The sequence below is a fragment of the Manis javanica genome, chromosome 1 (genome assembly GCF_040802235.1).
Source record: "Manis javanica isolate MJ-LG chromosome 1, MJ_LKY, whole genome shotgun sequence".
NCBI lineage: Eukaryota > Metazoa > Chordata > Mammalia > Pholidota > Manidae > Manis > Manis javanica.
In genome coordinates this window covers 91,947,743-91,965,250 of record NC_133156.1, presented here as the reverse complement: position 1 = coordinate 91,965,250, position 17,508 = coordinate 91,947,743, and the positions used below count along the sequence as shown (strand labels likewise).

The 17,508-nt window shown below is 35.7% G+C and overlaps 1 protein-coding gene and 1 pseudogene across 2 annotated transcripts in view; one reads left to right on the top strand and one right to left on the bottom strand.

The window, feature by feature from the left end:
• The window catches only part of AGGF1 (angiogenic factor with G-patch and FHA domains 1), a 55,776-nt gene extending 47,354 nt beyond the window's left edge, over window positions 1-8,422 (top strand). For both annotated transcript variants that reach the window (XM_073234916.1, XM_073234914.1), the window contains 3 exons: window positions 3,146-3,273; window positions 5,183-5,282; window positions 6,482-8,422. In XM_073234916.1, the coding sequence (XP_073091017.1) occupies window positions 3,146-3,273; window positions 5,183-5,282; window positions 6,482-6,682 (429 nt within the window). In that variant the 3' untranslated portion in view covers window positions 6,683-8,422. The remainder of the gene's footprint in view (window positions 1-3,145; window positions 3,274-5,182; window positions 5,283-6,481) is intronic.
• Window positions 8,423-9,241: 819 nt separating this feature from the next.
• Window positions 9,242-11,828, bottom strand: LOC140843616 (large ribosomal subunit protein eL33 pseudogene; annotated as a pseudogene).
• Between the last annotated feature and the right edge of the window lie 5,680 nt (window positions 11,829-17,508).

The following is a 17,508-nucleotide window of genomic DNA, read 5'->3' as shown; positions in this document are numbered from 1 at the left end:
AGTTACTATTCCATCAGTGTAGTAAGATGCTACCGAGTCACTACTTGTCTTCTCTGTGCTGTACTGCCTTCCTCGTGCTTCCCCTACATTATGTGTGGTAACCATAATGTCCCTTAATCCCCTTCTCCCTCCCTCCCTACCCACCTTCCCCAACCCCTTCCCTTTGGTAACTAAACTGCTCCTCCCTTCTTGGAGTCTGTGAGTCTGCTACTGTTTTGTTCCTTCAGTTTTGCTTTGTTGTTATACTCCACAAATGAGGGAAATCTTTGGTACTTGTCTTCTCCGCCTGGCTTATTTCACTGAGCATAATACCTTCTAGCACCGTCCATGTTGTTACAAATGGTAGAATTTATTTTCTTTTATGACTTTCATTTGTTTTTCTTCTGTTTTTTTTTTCTCATGTAACGTTTGTGAAGGATCCAGGAATAGGGAGCAAAGGTGGAATAAATACTAGATTTGTGAAAAAAATAAAAAACAGTACCATTGAAGAACATGGATGACTAATACTGCCTGATTTCAAGACTTAACTATAAACTACAGTAAATAAGACCGTATAGCATTAGCATTAAGATAAATGGGTCAATGGAATATAATCCTGAATCCAGAAATAGACCCCTGTATGCATATAGGTAGATAGATGTGTGTGTGCGTATGCTTTTTCAACAAAGGTGTGAAGGCAATTGGTAGAGAAATGATGGTCTTTTCAAGGAACAGCATTGGAACACTAAATAACCATATGCAAAAAAGAAAAAAAACTTTGATCCATATCTCATAACATATAAAAATGAACTCAAAATGGATCATAGGTAGAAGTTTAAAACCTAAAGCTATAAAACTTCTATAAGTGAACCTTTAAAAAAATTTTAGGCAGACTTAAATATCTAATACCAAAAGCACAGTCCATGAAAGAACAAATTAATAAATTGTACTTCCTCCAAAATGTCTCTTCTTTCAAAGACACTGTTAAAAGAATGAAAAATTAAGCCACGGAGTAGGAAAACTATTTTCAAATCATATGTCTGATAAAAATCAGATATCTTAAATCTACAATGTATAAAGAACTCTCAAAACTCATTAAGAAAACAACTCAGTTAAAAAGTGAGCAGAAGATAATAATCTTCACCACAGCAGATACACAGTTGGCATATGAACACATTAAAAGATGTTCATTATCATTGGTCACTTTAGGGAAATGTAAATTAAAATCAATTAAAAAGACTGACCATACCAAGTGTTGGAGGGCATGTGGAGAAACTGAAACTGTCATATACTGCTGGTGAGAATATAAAATGGTGTGATTGCTTTGGAGAACAGTTACTTCTTTGATTAGTTACATGTGCACGCACCATATGATTCATCATTTTACTCTGAGGTATTTTTCCAGGAGAAATGAAAGCATATGTTGATAAAAAGACTAGTAAACAACAGCTTTTTATGTAATAGCCAAAAACTGGAAAAAAATTACATAATCATCATGAATGAATAAATAAACTGGCCTATCTATATGGTCAGATACTCTTTAGGAGTAAAAAAAACCCCAAAAAACCCATGAGCTGTTAATACAGGTTACAGTGTAGATGAATCTCAAAATAATTATGCTGAGTGAAAGAAGCCAGACAAAAAGAGTATGTACTGTATGCTAGTATTTATATAAAAATCTAGAAAAGCAAACTAATGTAATATGACAGAAAGACCAGTGGTTGCCTGGATACAGGAGAGGAAGGATGCCCAAAGAGGGTCTGGAGGGATGAATTACAAAGGATGAGGATGCTTTTGTGGGAGATGGATATGTTTATTATCTTGATTGTGGTGATGATTTTATAGGTATATATAAATCTCAAAAATATCTAGTTGTACACTTTTTGTATAACTTACTGTGTGTTAATTGTGCCTCAGTAAGGTGATTAAAAAACTTACCATTTAATCCTGTAAGTAGACAAGGAAGGTAATATTTCCTGTTCACATTTGAGAAACTAAAGCTAACTGAGAATGGCAGAGCTAGATAAAGAACTTAAGTGTGTTTATTCAGTGCTTTTACTCTTCATGAAAGTGTGGGAAAAGATGCTGCCAAAATAACATATGTTTCTTCAAAATTGTATTTTTTGTTGTTACTGTTGAACTATGGGAAATAAATCATAATAGAAAAAAATATCAAGTGGCTAATTTGGGAGGAAAATAGAAGGTTGACAAGGAGAGAATAAAATGCTTTCTCAAAATTTTAACTCAATTTCTATATGGTCTTCTGTTGAGGGAAAAGCCATTAGGGTTCGTGGTTCTATATTTTTCTTCTCTGGTTAAAAGCAAAATCAAGTAAAATTTTCTGTGGTACTTTCCTTGGATTGCTCTGGCAGTCCCTAGTATGTTTGGATGAATGCCATTCCTTTTATATAAAGAGCAGCAGATAATAACAAAGGGTAAGAGAAGTCTTCCTTGAAGCCTCAAGCTGAACTGACCCCCCTCGTCTTTGGTACCACAGCCTTATCTTGTGCATACCTTTTCTTTTAAACCGGTTGTACTCTGGTATGCTAAAGACTAGGTGTGTCTGCCCTCCAGCATTGTAGATTTCTTTGTATTCCAGTATCTAGCGTGGAGCTTAACATACTCTTTACTCAGAAAATATTTGCTGGGTGACTGATTAATCATATAACTGGAGCTGTATTGAAGCAAAAAGCTATTAATATTGCCAGGGTAAAAGAGAATTTGCTTTTCATCCATTTTAAAAGGAGTTTCTACATTTTTCCCATCCAAGGAACAGTATCAAACTAGGTTTTTTGGAACTTTTAATGTTCCTTAGAGAAAAGGAGAAATGATTTTTTTCCCAACCCTTAGAGGTTATACATATTTCTTTGAATACTGATAGTTCATATGAGGATATGAGTGCACAGCATTATGTCAAAAAACACTCTTTTTTCACTTTATTATCTTATTACAAATTACAATTTATATGATTTATATTATTGCCTATGTTGTAATACAAGTTGAAATAATATAAACATTTAAAGGATTCAGAATAAAAATAACATTTAATTCATTATCTTAATGGAGTCCACAGTGAACAATATTTGCTAAGTAAAGCAAATATACAGACACTGCATTTTTATTCATTAGTTTTGTTTTCCTCAATTGATATTTTGTGTTTATAAAGAATACAGACTATGAAGATGAAAAGGCACTGAAGAATCCAAAATATAAAGACAGAGCTGGAAAACGTAGAGAGCAGATTGGAAGTGAAGGAACTTTCCAGAGAGATGATGCTCCTGCATCTGTTCACTCGTACGTATGAGATTTTAATTGCTTGAAACTTTGTACCATGATAATATTCATAGGGTACTCTAACTTATAGGGCTGTATATTCTGATAGGTAGTCTCTAGAGTAATGGCTTAAAACAGATGGAAACACTACATCTATTTATATTTTCTTATAATATTAGAATTCCATTATTCTCTGGAAAGTTGTTGAACATATATGTGAGTACACATAGTTAAACACACATAAATATGCATAGCTAACATTCTAGCCACAATTGAGTGAGAGTACTTTTATATACTAGATATATAAAGAAGTCTGGGCTAGTAAATTAATATGGACTGGTGTTTTTAAATAATTATTTAAGTAATCAACTACTTTTTTTTGTTTGTCAATTCTTAGAGAAAAGGATAAATTAATTTTTTTCCAATCCCATGAGTTCTACATGTTCCTTTTAATACTGGTAGAATATTGTTTCTTTGGCTACTGTAGTGATATGAGAATATGTATATAGCATTAAGGCAACATATACTATATTTTCACTCTACTGTGATTACATATTACAGTTTATTTCTTGGTAAAACAGCCTTGATAAACATGAAAAATGTAACTTTTAAAGCCTACAATATGACCATATTTCTACATTTTATCATATATTAGTTATATTTTTCTTCTCAGAATATAAATTCTGGGTTTAGTTAAAGTGTAAATATTTCATGTGGAACTGACAACTAATCATAAAATTTTGATTTTTCTACATTTTATCATATTTCTACATTTTATCATATATTAGTTATATTTTTCTTTTCAGAATATAAATTCTGGGTTTAGTTAAAATGCAGTTATTTCATGTGGAACTGACAACTAATCATAAAATTTTGACTAAATATATTTTATTGATTCTAAGATATACTACTTGGGTAAAGTTTTAGAATTACATCTGACATATTTTTTTTTCTTAATGGTACATGAAATAACTGCATCTTATAATTTGTGGAGTCAGATTTGATGAAATATAGTATTATAAATTAAGTATACTAAACAGCTTGACCAGTTTTTTTTTTTAAGTTTAATATTTTTGAAAAAATTGTTGGAGAAAATGAAGATTGCATTAGAGCTAAATTGGAAGTCAAATAAAAAATGAAACACATTGTTCTGACATTGGTTTATTGTTAAAGAGCTAATTTAACATATTTAGAACAGAAGACAGTGTTATAGAACATAAAATTAAAATATCCTTAAATTAGAACAAAATCATAGAGCAAAGGGCAAAAGTGACTGAGGGGGGTTTTGTTCCATTTTATTTTAACTTTTTTATTGATGTTTAATGTATATGCAGAAAAGTAAACAAATATAATATCAATAATATATTACAAGATTAACATGTGGCAGAATATAAATTTCTTGGTCAAGAAATAGAAAATTACCAGTAATCCCAGAAACCTATGCTTTTAGGTCCCTCTCCTTATCTGTGTACGTCTTTCCTCTCCAAAAGTAATCCCTCTCCTGTCTTCTAACAGCAACAGATTAATTTCACTTATCTTTGAATTTTAAATAAATGGAATAATTCAGTATTTATTGTGTGTGTGTATTCTTTTTGTCTAACATTATTTTGTTAGGTATATTTTATTTTTAATGCTCTTGGGTGAATATACCACAATTTATACATTTTACCTCTGGTGGACATCTGGGTTGTTACTAATTTTGGGTTGTAATTAGATTGCCTGCAAAAACATTCTTGTACATCTTTTTGGTATACCATATACATGCTTTCTGTTGTATATGTAAGGAGTAGAATTTTTTAATCTTCAACTTTATTAGGTCATGACAAACAGTTAAAGTAGCTGTACTAATTATTTTTAATTCATTAATTTATTATAAATGTGAAGTGACTGGTCTTTTAGAAATCAACTGTCATCTTAATTTTCTTTAAAGTGAAATTACAGATAGCAACAAAGGTCGGAAGATGTTGGAGAAAATGGGTTGGAGAAAAGGAGAGGGCCTTGGGAAGGATGGTGGAGGAATGAAAACTCCGGTAAGACCAGTATTTGGTATTTTCTTTCATTCTTTATTCTTAACAGCAGGTATATTTACTGTGTATCTGCTATATCCCAGGCGTTGCCTTAAGTGGCAGAAGTGTGGTAGCAAACAAAAACATACATGATTATCAAATGTCTATCTGTGCACTGTTTTGTTTGTTTTTAATGTTTTTAGGGAGCCTCTTAGAATTTTTTCTTTTATCAAAGGTAGGATAATAAATGTTATTTTCTGAGCCAAAGGTTCTTCTGTGTCTTTAGTTGTTACCAATGACTTCCTTACCATGCCTGGAACTAAACACTGCAGGAACAATCACAGTGTTACTTTATAAATAGGCAGATTTTATATTACCTGGAGAATCTGTTTTAAGTTCAAGAGTCAGAGCGTGTAATTAGCGATAGAATAATGTCTGGAAAATGATACAGTGGTTTTAATTCTGCAGTCCCATGGTTCATTGGAGGTTCAGACTATTTTTCACAAAAACCTTACAAAGTAACATGACTAAAGAACTGTCTTGATAATTAATTGTTATATTAAATATTACTTGTTAAAATTACTTGGTAAAGAAAGTGGGTATGTTTAATGTAAATTTTCTCATTTTTGTTGAGGTACACTGGAAAAAACAGGTTTTATAATCAGATCTGCAAAATAAAATGATGTGTTTATATCTTCTGTCACTTAGTAGCTGTGTGACTTAGGGCAAGTTTGGACCTAGCATGGTGCTTGACATACATAGGCACTCAGTAACTTGTAGCTTTTAATGGTTGTCAAAATAATGAAAAGTCCTCCTCTTCTTTTATGAAAGTAAACAGTCAGGTTCTCTTTATGACTCTCAATGTTTAACCTACTTGTACACTTACTTAGGTGAGGCTAGGACAGTAGGTTAAATATGTCCATTGCCTTTACTTCTGGTTAGAGTGGAATAATAGATCTGCAGCATCTCATGAAATTTGGTGAATGCTATTTAAGGAGCATTCTGTTTTCAATAGAGTTAGCTGTACTTGTTGACAGGCAAGACAATGTAGGAAAATGAGTTTAAGTTCCATGTGTAATATGTATATATTCCTGTATATATTTGATGCAATTGACAGGTTTTTCTTTTGCATCAGCAGCCTTTTCTAAATTAAAGAATTAAGAACAGCAGATTTCAGTGTGTTGATTATATAGTGAAGTCCTCTGCTCAACTTTTGTTAACAGATCCAGCTTCAGCTTCGGCGAACACATGCAGGCTTGGGGACAGGCAAGCCATCCTCAATTGAAGATGTTCACCTTCTCCAGAACAAGAGCAAAAAAAACTGGGAGAAAGCACGAGAGAGGTTTGCTGAAAACTTCCCAGAAACTAAATCTCAAAAAGATGCACCAGGGACCGTGCCTTGGGTCAAAGGGACGGTAGAGTGAAGGTCAGTCATAGAACACAATTCAAGGTTTTCAAAAAAAGAGTTTGGAAACTCTTATTTTATTGTAGAATAAAGAGTCAGTGGCATGAGGGAACTCTGTTACAATTTATCCCCTCATGTTTCATAAGTGTGTACTAAGTGTGGTTTGCAGCTTTTAAAAAACATTTTTAAAAACTAATAAATAGTGACTAAATCAAGTTATGATGTGAGTGGACTAATGGTTCACAAGGCATGGATGAGCTTATTAAACTTTGTTATTTTTTCTTGTCATTTACAAGACCCATATAGGCAACTAGCCATACAAGTAGAATTCATAGGACCACTGATGACTTAAATGTACTTTTGTTTTTTGTCTCCATATATTCATTATTGTAAGATACATAACAAAACTTCAAAAGTTTACAAAAACAATTCTGACTATATGCATCCTTGTTTATGCCCATTAGAACCTACATAAAAAATGTTGAGAAAACATGGGTAGTGGTGCATAATTTTATTCTTGAGATAACCTAGGTAATATTGAAGAACTAATGAACAGGTGACATGTAGAAAATTAGTCTTTCATTGTTTTCTTCTGTGAAGAATCTGTTGATTTGTACTATTAAGCATTTACATTTGGTTTGTTTTATAGCTGAAATATTTAGATATGAACAATTGAGTACAGTATTGAAATATTCCATGTGCTGGCTTTTGTTGTTTCGATAAATCCCATTGCTGGCAATGGAGTTTGGCCAAAGAAATCTGATTTCTACTGCAAAAGGATTACCCAGCCAGGGTCTCAAACTCAAGATATTTATTGACAATGTCCTCACATGCAATAAAAACATAACATCAAAAAGAGTGATTCATTGAACCAATGATGTAAACACGTTGGTCTCCTTTGAACTTGTGACCAGCCAGAATTTTCCTCTTTAAATTGGCAGAGTAGTAACAGAAAGGTAACATCAAATTTTGGAGAACTGCAGTGCAGCTTTCCGAGTACAGGTGTCACTGCTCCACCAGTTATCACTGTTCTTTCCCTTTCTGCTCAAATTTTCTGTTTTTTGCTGGGAAATTAATGCTGGAACTGACCCTTTTCTGGCAGTGAATATAAGCTATACCTCCCTCATCTGCTGTAAGGAAATGTCTTCAAGATTTAACAATAGGAAAGAAATATTCTGAAAAAAACTATACAGTAGGGAAGATAATTCAGAAAAGAAAGGCTACCTGTTGGAATTTCTGTCTAAATAGTACAGAGAACTTAGGAAGAAATGGGGTGGCAGTTGGGGGGCAAGAAGAATATATTTACTACTAAAGGTGAGATCTGGGACCATATTGTCAAGGCCTACCTGTAGGCTTAACCTGGGATAATCAGAGGCCCTATAATGCCGAATCTGCACAGAGTATTTTTCTGCATCCTTTGTGGCCACCTGCACACATACATGTATGTTAGACTTGGAGGCAACAGGAATGTCCTGCATTACTTTCTCTGTAATAGAAAAAAAAAGTACTCCTGTAAATGTGGTTCTGGTACTGGTGTCCTGTATATAGGCAACAATATAAGGCCCCTGAAGTGGACTTTGCTTCTGGTAGATCTGACTCATTGGGTTAGTATCCAGCTGTCTCTAATACTTCCCATTTTTATTATTAGGTGGTAGAAAATTTTTTTTGTTGTTTTCTTTTATTAAGAAAATGGAAAGTTGGTGATAAAAATTAAAGTATATGTGATATTTGCATTATTAAAACCCTTTGTAGATCTGAAGTCTCTGGGCTATTACTATACAGTGACTAAAACACTGAATGATGTCTGGGTCTGTTTCCATCTGTGAAATAAGAGTAGTATTTATCTCACATGTCTGTATTGAATAGAAAAAGAGGAAATGTATTTAAAAGCATTTTGTAAACTGTAAAAGTAGTACAGATGTGAGCTTCTATTTGTTTAGAAGCATAGATGGGAATTACGTACAATTTGGATTACACATAAAATTGTTTTGTGTCTTATTTTAAATTATAGCTTATTCATACATTATACATTTATTAATGTAATAGCCTTTAAGTGTTTAAGTGGAGCTACAAGTTGCTGAATTTTTAGAAATTAAACACCTTCTATTTTTGCAAGAACATGAGAAGCTGACAAGAACAGAAGAAACCATCAACATTAGAGGACCAATAACTGTTTTCTAGAAATAAATAGCTAAGAAGCACTTTTTCTTAAAAAGAGAGGAATTTTTTTCCTGCCTTAAAAAGTTTTTTTTTTCTGGTGTTTCATTTTTGTTTTCTAGTTGTAAATTTATGAAAAGTAATGGCTCACCCAAATCAAATACCTTCCAACTTTTCATCTAAGATTATTTCTTAATTTATCCCATTATCAAAAAGAGCAGGAAAAAGAAGATAGAAATCTGAAACAAGGGGAAGCAAGAGGTGCCAAAGATTGTGTACAAAGGCCATTCTGTCAAATTATAAGACCAGAGGCATTTCTGTACCCAAAACCTGAAGGTGTCCTTAGGAACAAATGAAAGTACTTTCCCTGTCTTACCTTTTTTTTTTTTTTAAACAACAGAACTGGTCCACTTTTACTTATTTACTTTTCAGTAAATGTACTCCTTGAAGGGTACAGCATCACAGATTCTGTATCCAAAGGCCTTAGGAGGCAGGTTCCTTTGGAATTTGTCATGAACCATGCCACTGTTCCCATGAGCACGAGATACCTTTCCCCAGATTACTCTGGTTTTGTCTGGTTTACCACCAGAAGTCACTATGTTGTTCTTTGCTCTATATACATTAAGTGTATCTCTTGCCTAGACAGAATTCAGTTTCATCTCAAGCATAAACACTTCAGTTTTAAGAAGATGTGCTCCCACTGGTTCCAGAGACCCTGCCTGTAGCCAGCAAAAATGGCCTTGGCCACAGCCTTCCAGACATACCTGTTGGTTTAGGAGTCCTGTTCCCAGCAGGCCTCCACAGGCTCCAAGATGGCAGAAAGAGCCATCTTGCTTCTTATTTTTATAGGGCATCATGTCTACTCTGAATCTTTGATCCAAAGCAGTTCATTTTACTTTTTCTGACTTCAAAGTGGAAAACATTTGTATTCTTGAAGATGAGTCAGTTTATGTGTGTGTCTAATGTGTATCAGGCCCTAGGCTTTCTCTCTGCCTTTCTGTTTTACTATTCTTAGTGTTGGCTTATGGCCTTGTAGTTGCAAAATGACTTTGAAACTCCCATCCTTATATTCATGTCCAAAACAGGAAGAAAAAGAAAAGAGCATATTCATGTTAATTTGCTTTTATCAGAAAAGCAAAATTTACTCAGAAACTCTCACAGCAGGACCATAGGAGTCATTAGCCAAAACTAATAACATGACCCATAGCTACAAGGGAAGCTGAAAACATGGGCAACAGGATGGTCTTAGTCTGCTTAAGCCAATCCTGAACCATCAGCTGGAGCTGAACATGTTGCCATTGTAACAGAATCAGGGTTCATTGAGCAAGGCAGGAGGGGACAATGGATACTGAACAGGCAGGTAACTGTGTCAGGTAACCTAAATACCTGTCAGTGGGGACAGCATATGTAAAAATATGATGGAGTCCTCTGTCATACTTGGCAGCCATTCAGTGAATAAGCTAGAACTATATCCTAATACAGAAAAATCTTCTCACTACACTGATTTTAAAAAGCAGATTGTAGAAAGTATATATAGCATAATTCCATTTAAAAGGTATCTAAGGGTACATACCAAATTGTTAATTACCAAAGAGTGAGCAGACTTAACTTTTTATTTTTATTTTTTATTTTTTATTTTTTTTTTTTGAGAGGGCATCTCTCATATTTATTGATCAAATGGTTGTTAACAATAAAATTCAGTATAGGGGGGTCAATGCTCAATGTACAATCATTAATCCATCTCAAGCCTAATTCTCATCAGTCTCCAATCTTCTGAAGCATAACGAACAAGTTCTTACATGGTGAACGAATTCTTACAGAGTGAATAAATTCTTACATGGTGAACAGTACAAGGGCATTCATCACAGAAACTTTCGGTTTTGATCATGCAATATGACCTATAAACCATCAGGTCAAATATGAATATTCATTTGATTTTTGTACTTGATTTATATGTCGATCCCACATTTCTCCTATTATTATTATTATTTTTATTTTTAATAAAATGCTGAAGTGGTAGGTAGATGCAAGATAAAGGTAGAAAACATAGTTTAGTGCTGTAAGAAGGCAAATGTAGATGATCAGATGATCAGGTGTGTGCCTATGGACTAAGTATTAATCCAGGCTAGACAAGGGCAGCAAGACATCCACGGATGCAGAAGATTTCTCTCAAAGCAGGGGGGGTGAGGTTCTGAGCCTCACCTCTGTTGATCCCCAAATTCTCACCTGATGGCCCCCCTGCGACTGTGCCTGTCTTAGGTTGTTCCTCCCTTGAGGAATCTTACCCGTCTCTGGCTAACCAGTCATCTTCCGGGGCCATACAGGGAAATGTAAAGTTGGTAAGTGAGAGAGAAGCCATATTGTTTGCAAAGGTTAGCTTTTTACTTCTTTGCAGATTTATGCCCTGTGGCTTCTATGCCCAGCACTTGTCTCGAGGTATCTTTACCACCTGGAGGAATTATGATACTCGGTAAATTCGATATGAGGCACGAATTCTATTTAAGGTTTGTAATTAGGAAGGAAGAAGAAAAGCTATAGATGTAGCATATGAAGGAAACTTGGGAGGATTGATTATTTCTTTGACATATCTTCTTGTATAGTACCTTAAGTATGTATAGGTTTTAAACTACTAACTAATTTGCACACACATATTAACATAATAGGAATACGGTGACATAAACAAAGCAAATCTATAATTACCAGCCATCTCCAGTGAAGCCAAGAAAACCATTTAGGCACCCTAGGCATTTGTGAAAATTTATCTATGATATGATGGATATTTTCCAACTGTACTTGAACCATCAGACAAATTAAAGCAGCCCATTTCTGGGATCTGTTCACATCCCATATGTTCTTTTAACCATAGATAGTCTATAGTCATGAGATTTTGGGGTGCTACAACTTGCACCCCTCCCAACTCCTGGTTGAGTTCCAACAGTACAGATCCAGTCAAATTCGTTGTCTCACTGTATGCACATGCCAGCCTAGACATCTCCCTCCTCCTTCTTATGGCAAGTCCAGGAGACGGTGGGCTGGATGCAGCCACAACCGCAGCATCGTCCGGATCCCTGTGGAGGCTTTTTGATGATCATCCCCCGGCACGAGTCCTCCAGAGAGTGCTGATGCCGGAAGCTCCTCCTCATATTGTATCTTAGTTCATTTTCTGGGTATCCAAGCTAGGCCTTGATCTTCTGCGTAGAAACAAACAGACCCTTTGCCCACACTTTGACATGCCCTCTATACCACTGTGCAGAACTCATTGGAGGTCAGCACACAGTAACTGCTTTTTTTTTTTTTTTTTTTAATTAAGAGAAAGGAATATTATCAGAAAAGAGTACCTCCATAGCTGATCATCTGACACCCTTTAAGTGATCAACATTAAGGATATTTAAAGCATGCGTTGATCTTTGATTTACCAATAGTTTTATCCTGTTAAGGAGTAATCCCCCTTTTCTTTCTTTCTTTCTTTCTTTTTTTTTTTAAATTTTTACTCTACACTTACCTGAAGAATACTATGTTTACTATGCTCTCCCCTATATCAGGTCCCCCCTAACAACCACATTACGGTTACTGTCCATCAGCTTAGCAAAATGTGGTAGAGTCACTACTTGTCCTCTCTGTGTTGTGCAGCCCACCCTCCCCTTTCTCCCTCCCCCCCATGCATGCTAATCTTAATACCCCGCTTCTTCTTCCCCCCCCTTATCCCTCCCTGCCCACCCATCCTCCCCAGTTCCTTTCCCTTTGGTACCTGTTAGTCCATTTTTGGGTTCTGTAATTCTGCTGCTGTTTTGTTCCTTCAGTTTTTCCTTTGTTCCTATACTCCTCAGATGAGTGAAATCATTTGGTATTTCTCTTTCTCCGCTTGGCTTATTTCACTGAGCATAATACTCTCCAGCTCCATCCATGTTGCTGCAAATGGTTGGATTTTTCCACTTCTTATGGCTGAGTAGTATTCCATTGTGTATATGTACCACATCTTCTTTATCCATTCATCTACAGATGGACATTTAGGTTGCTTCCAATTCTTGGCTATTGTAAATAGTGCTGCGATAAACATAGGAGTGCATCTGTCTTTCTCAAACTTGATTGCTGCGTTCTTAGGGTAAATTCCTAGGACTGGAATTCCTGGGTCAAATGGTAGGTCTGTTTTGAGCATTTTGATGCACCTCCATACTGCTTTCCACAATGGTTGAACTAATTTACATTCCCACCAGCAGTGTAGGAGGGTTCCCCTTTCTCCACAGCCTCGCCAACATTTGTTGTTGTTTGTCTTTTGGATGGCAGCTATCCTTACTGGTGTGAGGTGATACCTCATTGTAGTTTTAATTTGCATTTCTCTGATAATTAGCGATGTGGAGCATCTTTTCATGTGTCTCTTGGCCATCTGTATTTCTTTTTTGGAGAACTGTCTGTTCAGTTCCTCTGCCCATTTTTTAATTGGGTTATTTGTTTTTTGTTTGTTGAGGCGTGTGAGCTCTTTATATATTCTGGACGTCAAGCCTTTATCAGATCTGTCATTTTCAAATATATTCTCCCATACTGTAGGGTTCCTTTTTGTTCTATTGATGGTGTCTTTCGCTGTACAGAAGCTTTTCAGCTTAATGTAGTCCCACTTGCTCATTTTTGCTGTTGTTTTCCTTGCCCGGGGAGATATGTTCAAGAAGAGATCACTCATGTTTATGTCTAAGAGGTTTTTGCCTATGTTTTTTTCCAAGAGTTTAATGGTTTCGTGACTTACATTCAGGTCTTTGATCCATTTTGAGTTTGCCTTTGTATATGGGGTTAGACAATGGTCCAGTTTCATTCTCCTACATGTAGCTGTCCAGTTTTGCCAGCACCATCTGTTGAAGAGACTGTCATTTTGCCATTGTATGTCCATGGCTCCTTTATCAAATATTAATTGACCATATATGTTTGGGTTAATTTCTGGGGTCTCTAATCTGTTCCACTGGTCTGTGGCTCTGTTCTTGTGCCAGTACCAAATTGTCTTGATTACTATGGCTTTGTAGTAGAGCTTGAAGTTGGGGAGTGAGATCCCCCCTACTTTATTCTTCTTTTTCAGGATTGCTTTGGCTATTCGGGGTCTTTGGTGTTTCCATATGAATTTTTGAATTATTTGTTCCAATTCATTGAAGAATGTTGCTGGTAATTTGAGAGGGATTGCATCAAATTTGTATATTGCTTTCGGCAGGATGGCCATTTTGACGATATTAATTCTTCCTAGCCATGAGCATGGGATGAGTTTCCATTTATTAGTGTCCCCTTTAATTTCTCTTAAGAGTGACTTGTAGTTTTCAGAGTATAAGTCTTTCACTTCCTTGGTTAGGTTTATTCCTAGGTATTTTATTCTTTTTGATGCAATGGTGAATGGAATTGTTTTCCTGATTTCTCTTTCTATTGATTCGTTGTTAGTGTATAGGAAAGCTACAGATTTCTGTGTGTTGATTTTGTATCCTGCAACTTTGCTGTATTCTGATATCAGTTCTAGTAGTTTTGGAGTGGAGTCTTTAGGGTTTTTTATGTACAGTATCATATCATCTGCAAATAGTGACAGTTTAACTTCTTCTTTACCAATCTGGATTCCTTGTATTTCTTTGTTTTGTCTGATTGCCGTGGCTAGGACCTCCAGTACTATGTTAAATAACAGTGGGGAGAGTGGGCATCCCTGTCTGGTTCCCGATCTCAGTGGAAATGCTTTCAGCTTCTCGCTGTTCAGTATAATGCTGGCTGTGGGTTTATCATATATGGCCTTTATTATGTTGAGGTACTTGCCCTCTATTCCCATTTTGCTGAGAGTTTTTATCATGAATGGATGTTGAATTTTGTCAAATGCTTTTTCAGCATCTATGGAGATGATCATGTGGTTTTTGTCTTTCTTTTTGTTGATGTGGTGGATGATGTTGATGGATTTTCGAATGTTGTACCATCCTTGCATCCCTGGGATGAACCCCACTTGGTCATGGTGTATGATCCTTTTGATATACTGTTGAATTCTGTTTGCTAATATTTTATTGAGTATTTTTGCATCTACATTCATCAGGGATATTGGTCTGTAATTTTCTTTTTTGGTGGGGTCTTTTCCTGGTTTTGGTATTAGGGTGATGTTGGCTTCATAGAATGAGTTTGGGAGTATTCCCTCTTCTTCTATTTTGTGGAACACTTTATGGAGAATGGGTATTATGTCTTCTCTGTGTGTCTGATAAAATTCCGAGGTAAATCCATCCGGCCCCGGGGTTTTGTTCTTGGGTAGTTTTTTGATTACTGTTTCAATTTCTTTGCTTGTAATTGGTTTGTTTAACTTTTGTGTTTCTTCCTTGGTCAGTCTTGGGAGGTTGTATTTTTCTAGGAAGTTGTCCATTTCTTCTAGGTTTTCCAGCTTGTTGGCATATAGGTTTTCATAGTAGTCTTTAATAATTCTTTGTATTTCTGTGGAGTCTGTCGTGATTTTTCCATTCTCATTTCTGATTATGTTGATTTGTGTTGACTCTCTTTTTCTCTTAATAAGTTGGGCTAGAGGCTTATCTATTTTGTTTATTTTCTCAAAGAACCAGCTCTTGGTTTCGTTGATTTTTGCTATTGTTTTATTCTTCTCAATTTTGTTTATTTCTTCTCTGATCTTTATTATGTCCCTCCTTCTGCTGACTTTAGGCCTCATTTGTTCTTCTTTTTCCAGTTTTAATAATTGTGATGTTAGACTGTTCATTTGGGATTGTTCTTCCTTCTTCAAGTGTGCCTGGATTGCTATATACTTTCCTCTTAAGACTGCTTTCGCTTCATCCCACAGAAGTTGGGGCTTAGTGTTGTTGTTGTCATTTGTTTCTATATATTCCTTGATCTCTATTTTGATTTGTTCATTGATCCATTGATTATTTAGTAGCATGTTGTTAAGCCTCCATGTGTTTGTGAGCCTTTTTGTTTTCTTTGTAGAATTTATTTCTACTTTCATACCTTTGTGGTCTGAAAAATTGGTTGGTAGAATTTCAATATTGTGGAATTTACTGAGGCTCTTTTTGTGAGCTAGTATGTGGTCTATTCTGGAGAATGTTCCATGTGCACTTGAGAAGAATGTATATCCTGTTGCTTTTGGATGTAAAGTTCTATAGATGTCTATTAGGTCCATCTGTTCTAGTGTGTTGTTCAGTGCCTGTGTGTCTTTACTTATTTTCTGCCCGGTGGATCTATCGTTTGGGGTGAGTGGTGTGTTGAAGTCTCCTACAATGAATGCATTGCAGTCTATTTCCCTCTTTAGTTCTGTTAGTATTTGCTTCACATATGCTGGTGCTCCTGTATTGAGTGCATATATATTTAGAATGGTTATATCCTCTTGTTGGACTAAGCCCTTTATCATTATGTAGTGGCCTTCTTTATCTCTTGTTACTTTCTTTGTTTTGAAGTCTATTTTGTCTGATATTAGTACTGCAACCCCTGCTTTCTTCTCACTGTTGTTTGCCTGAAATATGTTTTTCCATCCCTTGACTTTTAGTCTATGCTTATCTTTGGGTTTAAGGTGAGTTTCTTGTAAGCAGCATATAGATGGGTCTTGCTTTTTTATCCATTCTATTACTCTATGTCTTTTGATTGGTGCATTAAGTCCATTTACATTTAGGGTGACTATTGAAAGATATGTACTTATTGCCATTGCAGGCTTTAGATTCGTGGTTACCAAAGGTTCAAGGTTAGCTTCTTTAGTATCTTACTGCCTAACTTAGCTCGCTTATTTAGCTGTTATATACACTGTCTGGAGAGTCTTTTCTTCTCTCCCTTCTTATTCCTCCTCTTCCATTCTTCATATGTTGTGTGTTTTGTTCTGTGCTCTTTTTAGGGGTGCTCCCATCTAGAGCAGTCCCTGTAGGATGCCCTGTAGAGGTGGTTTGTGGGAAGCAAATTCCCTCAGCTTTTGCTTGTCTGGGAATTGTTTGATCCCACCATCATATTTAAATGATAGTCGTGCTGGATACAGTATCCTTGGTTCAAGGCCCTTCTGTTTCATTGCATTAAGTATATCATGCCATTCTCTTCTGGCCTGTAGGGTTTCTGTTGAGAAGTCTGATGTTAGCCTGATTGGTTTTCCTTTATAGGTGACCTTTTTCTCTCTAGCTGCCTTTAAAACTCTTTCCTTGTCCTTGATCCTTGCCATTTTAATTATTATGTGTCTTGGTGTTGTCCTCCTTGGATCCTTTCTGTTGGGGGTTCTGTATAATTCCATGGTCTGTTCGATTATTTCCTCCCCCAGTTTGGGGAAGTTTTCAGCAATTATTTCTTCAAAGACACTTTCTATCCCTTTTCCTCTTTCTTCCTCTTCTGGTATCCCTATAATACGAATGTTTTTCCTTTTGTATTGGTCACATATTTCTCTTAGTGTTGTTTCATTCCTGGAGATCCTTTTATCTCTCTCTATGTCAGCTTCTATACGTTCCTGTTCTCTGGCTTCTATTCCTTCAATGGCCTCTTGCATCTTATCCATTCTGCTTATAAATCCTTCCAGGGATTGTTTCACTTCTGTGATCTCTTTCCTGACATCTGTGATCTCCTTCCGGACTTCATCCCACTGCTCTTGCATTTTTCTCTGCATCTCATCCCATTGCTCTTGCATTTTTTTCTGCATCTCTGTCAGCATGTTCATGATTTTTATTTTGAATTCTTTTTCAGGAGGACTAGTTAGGTCTGTCTCCTTCTCAGGTGTTGTCT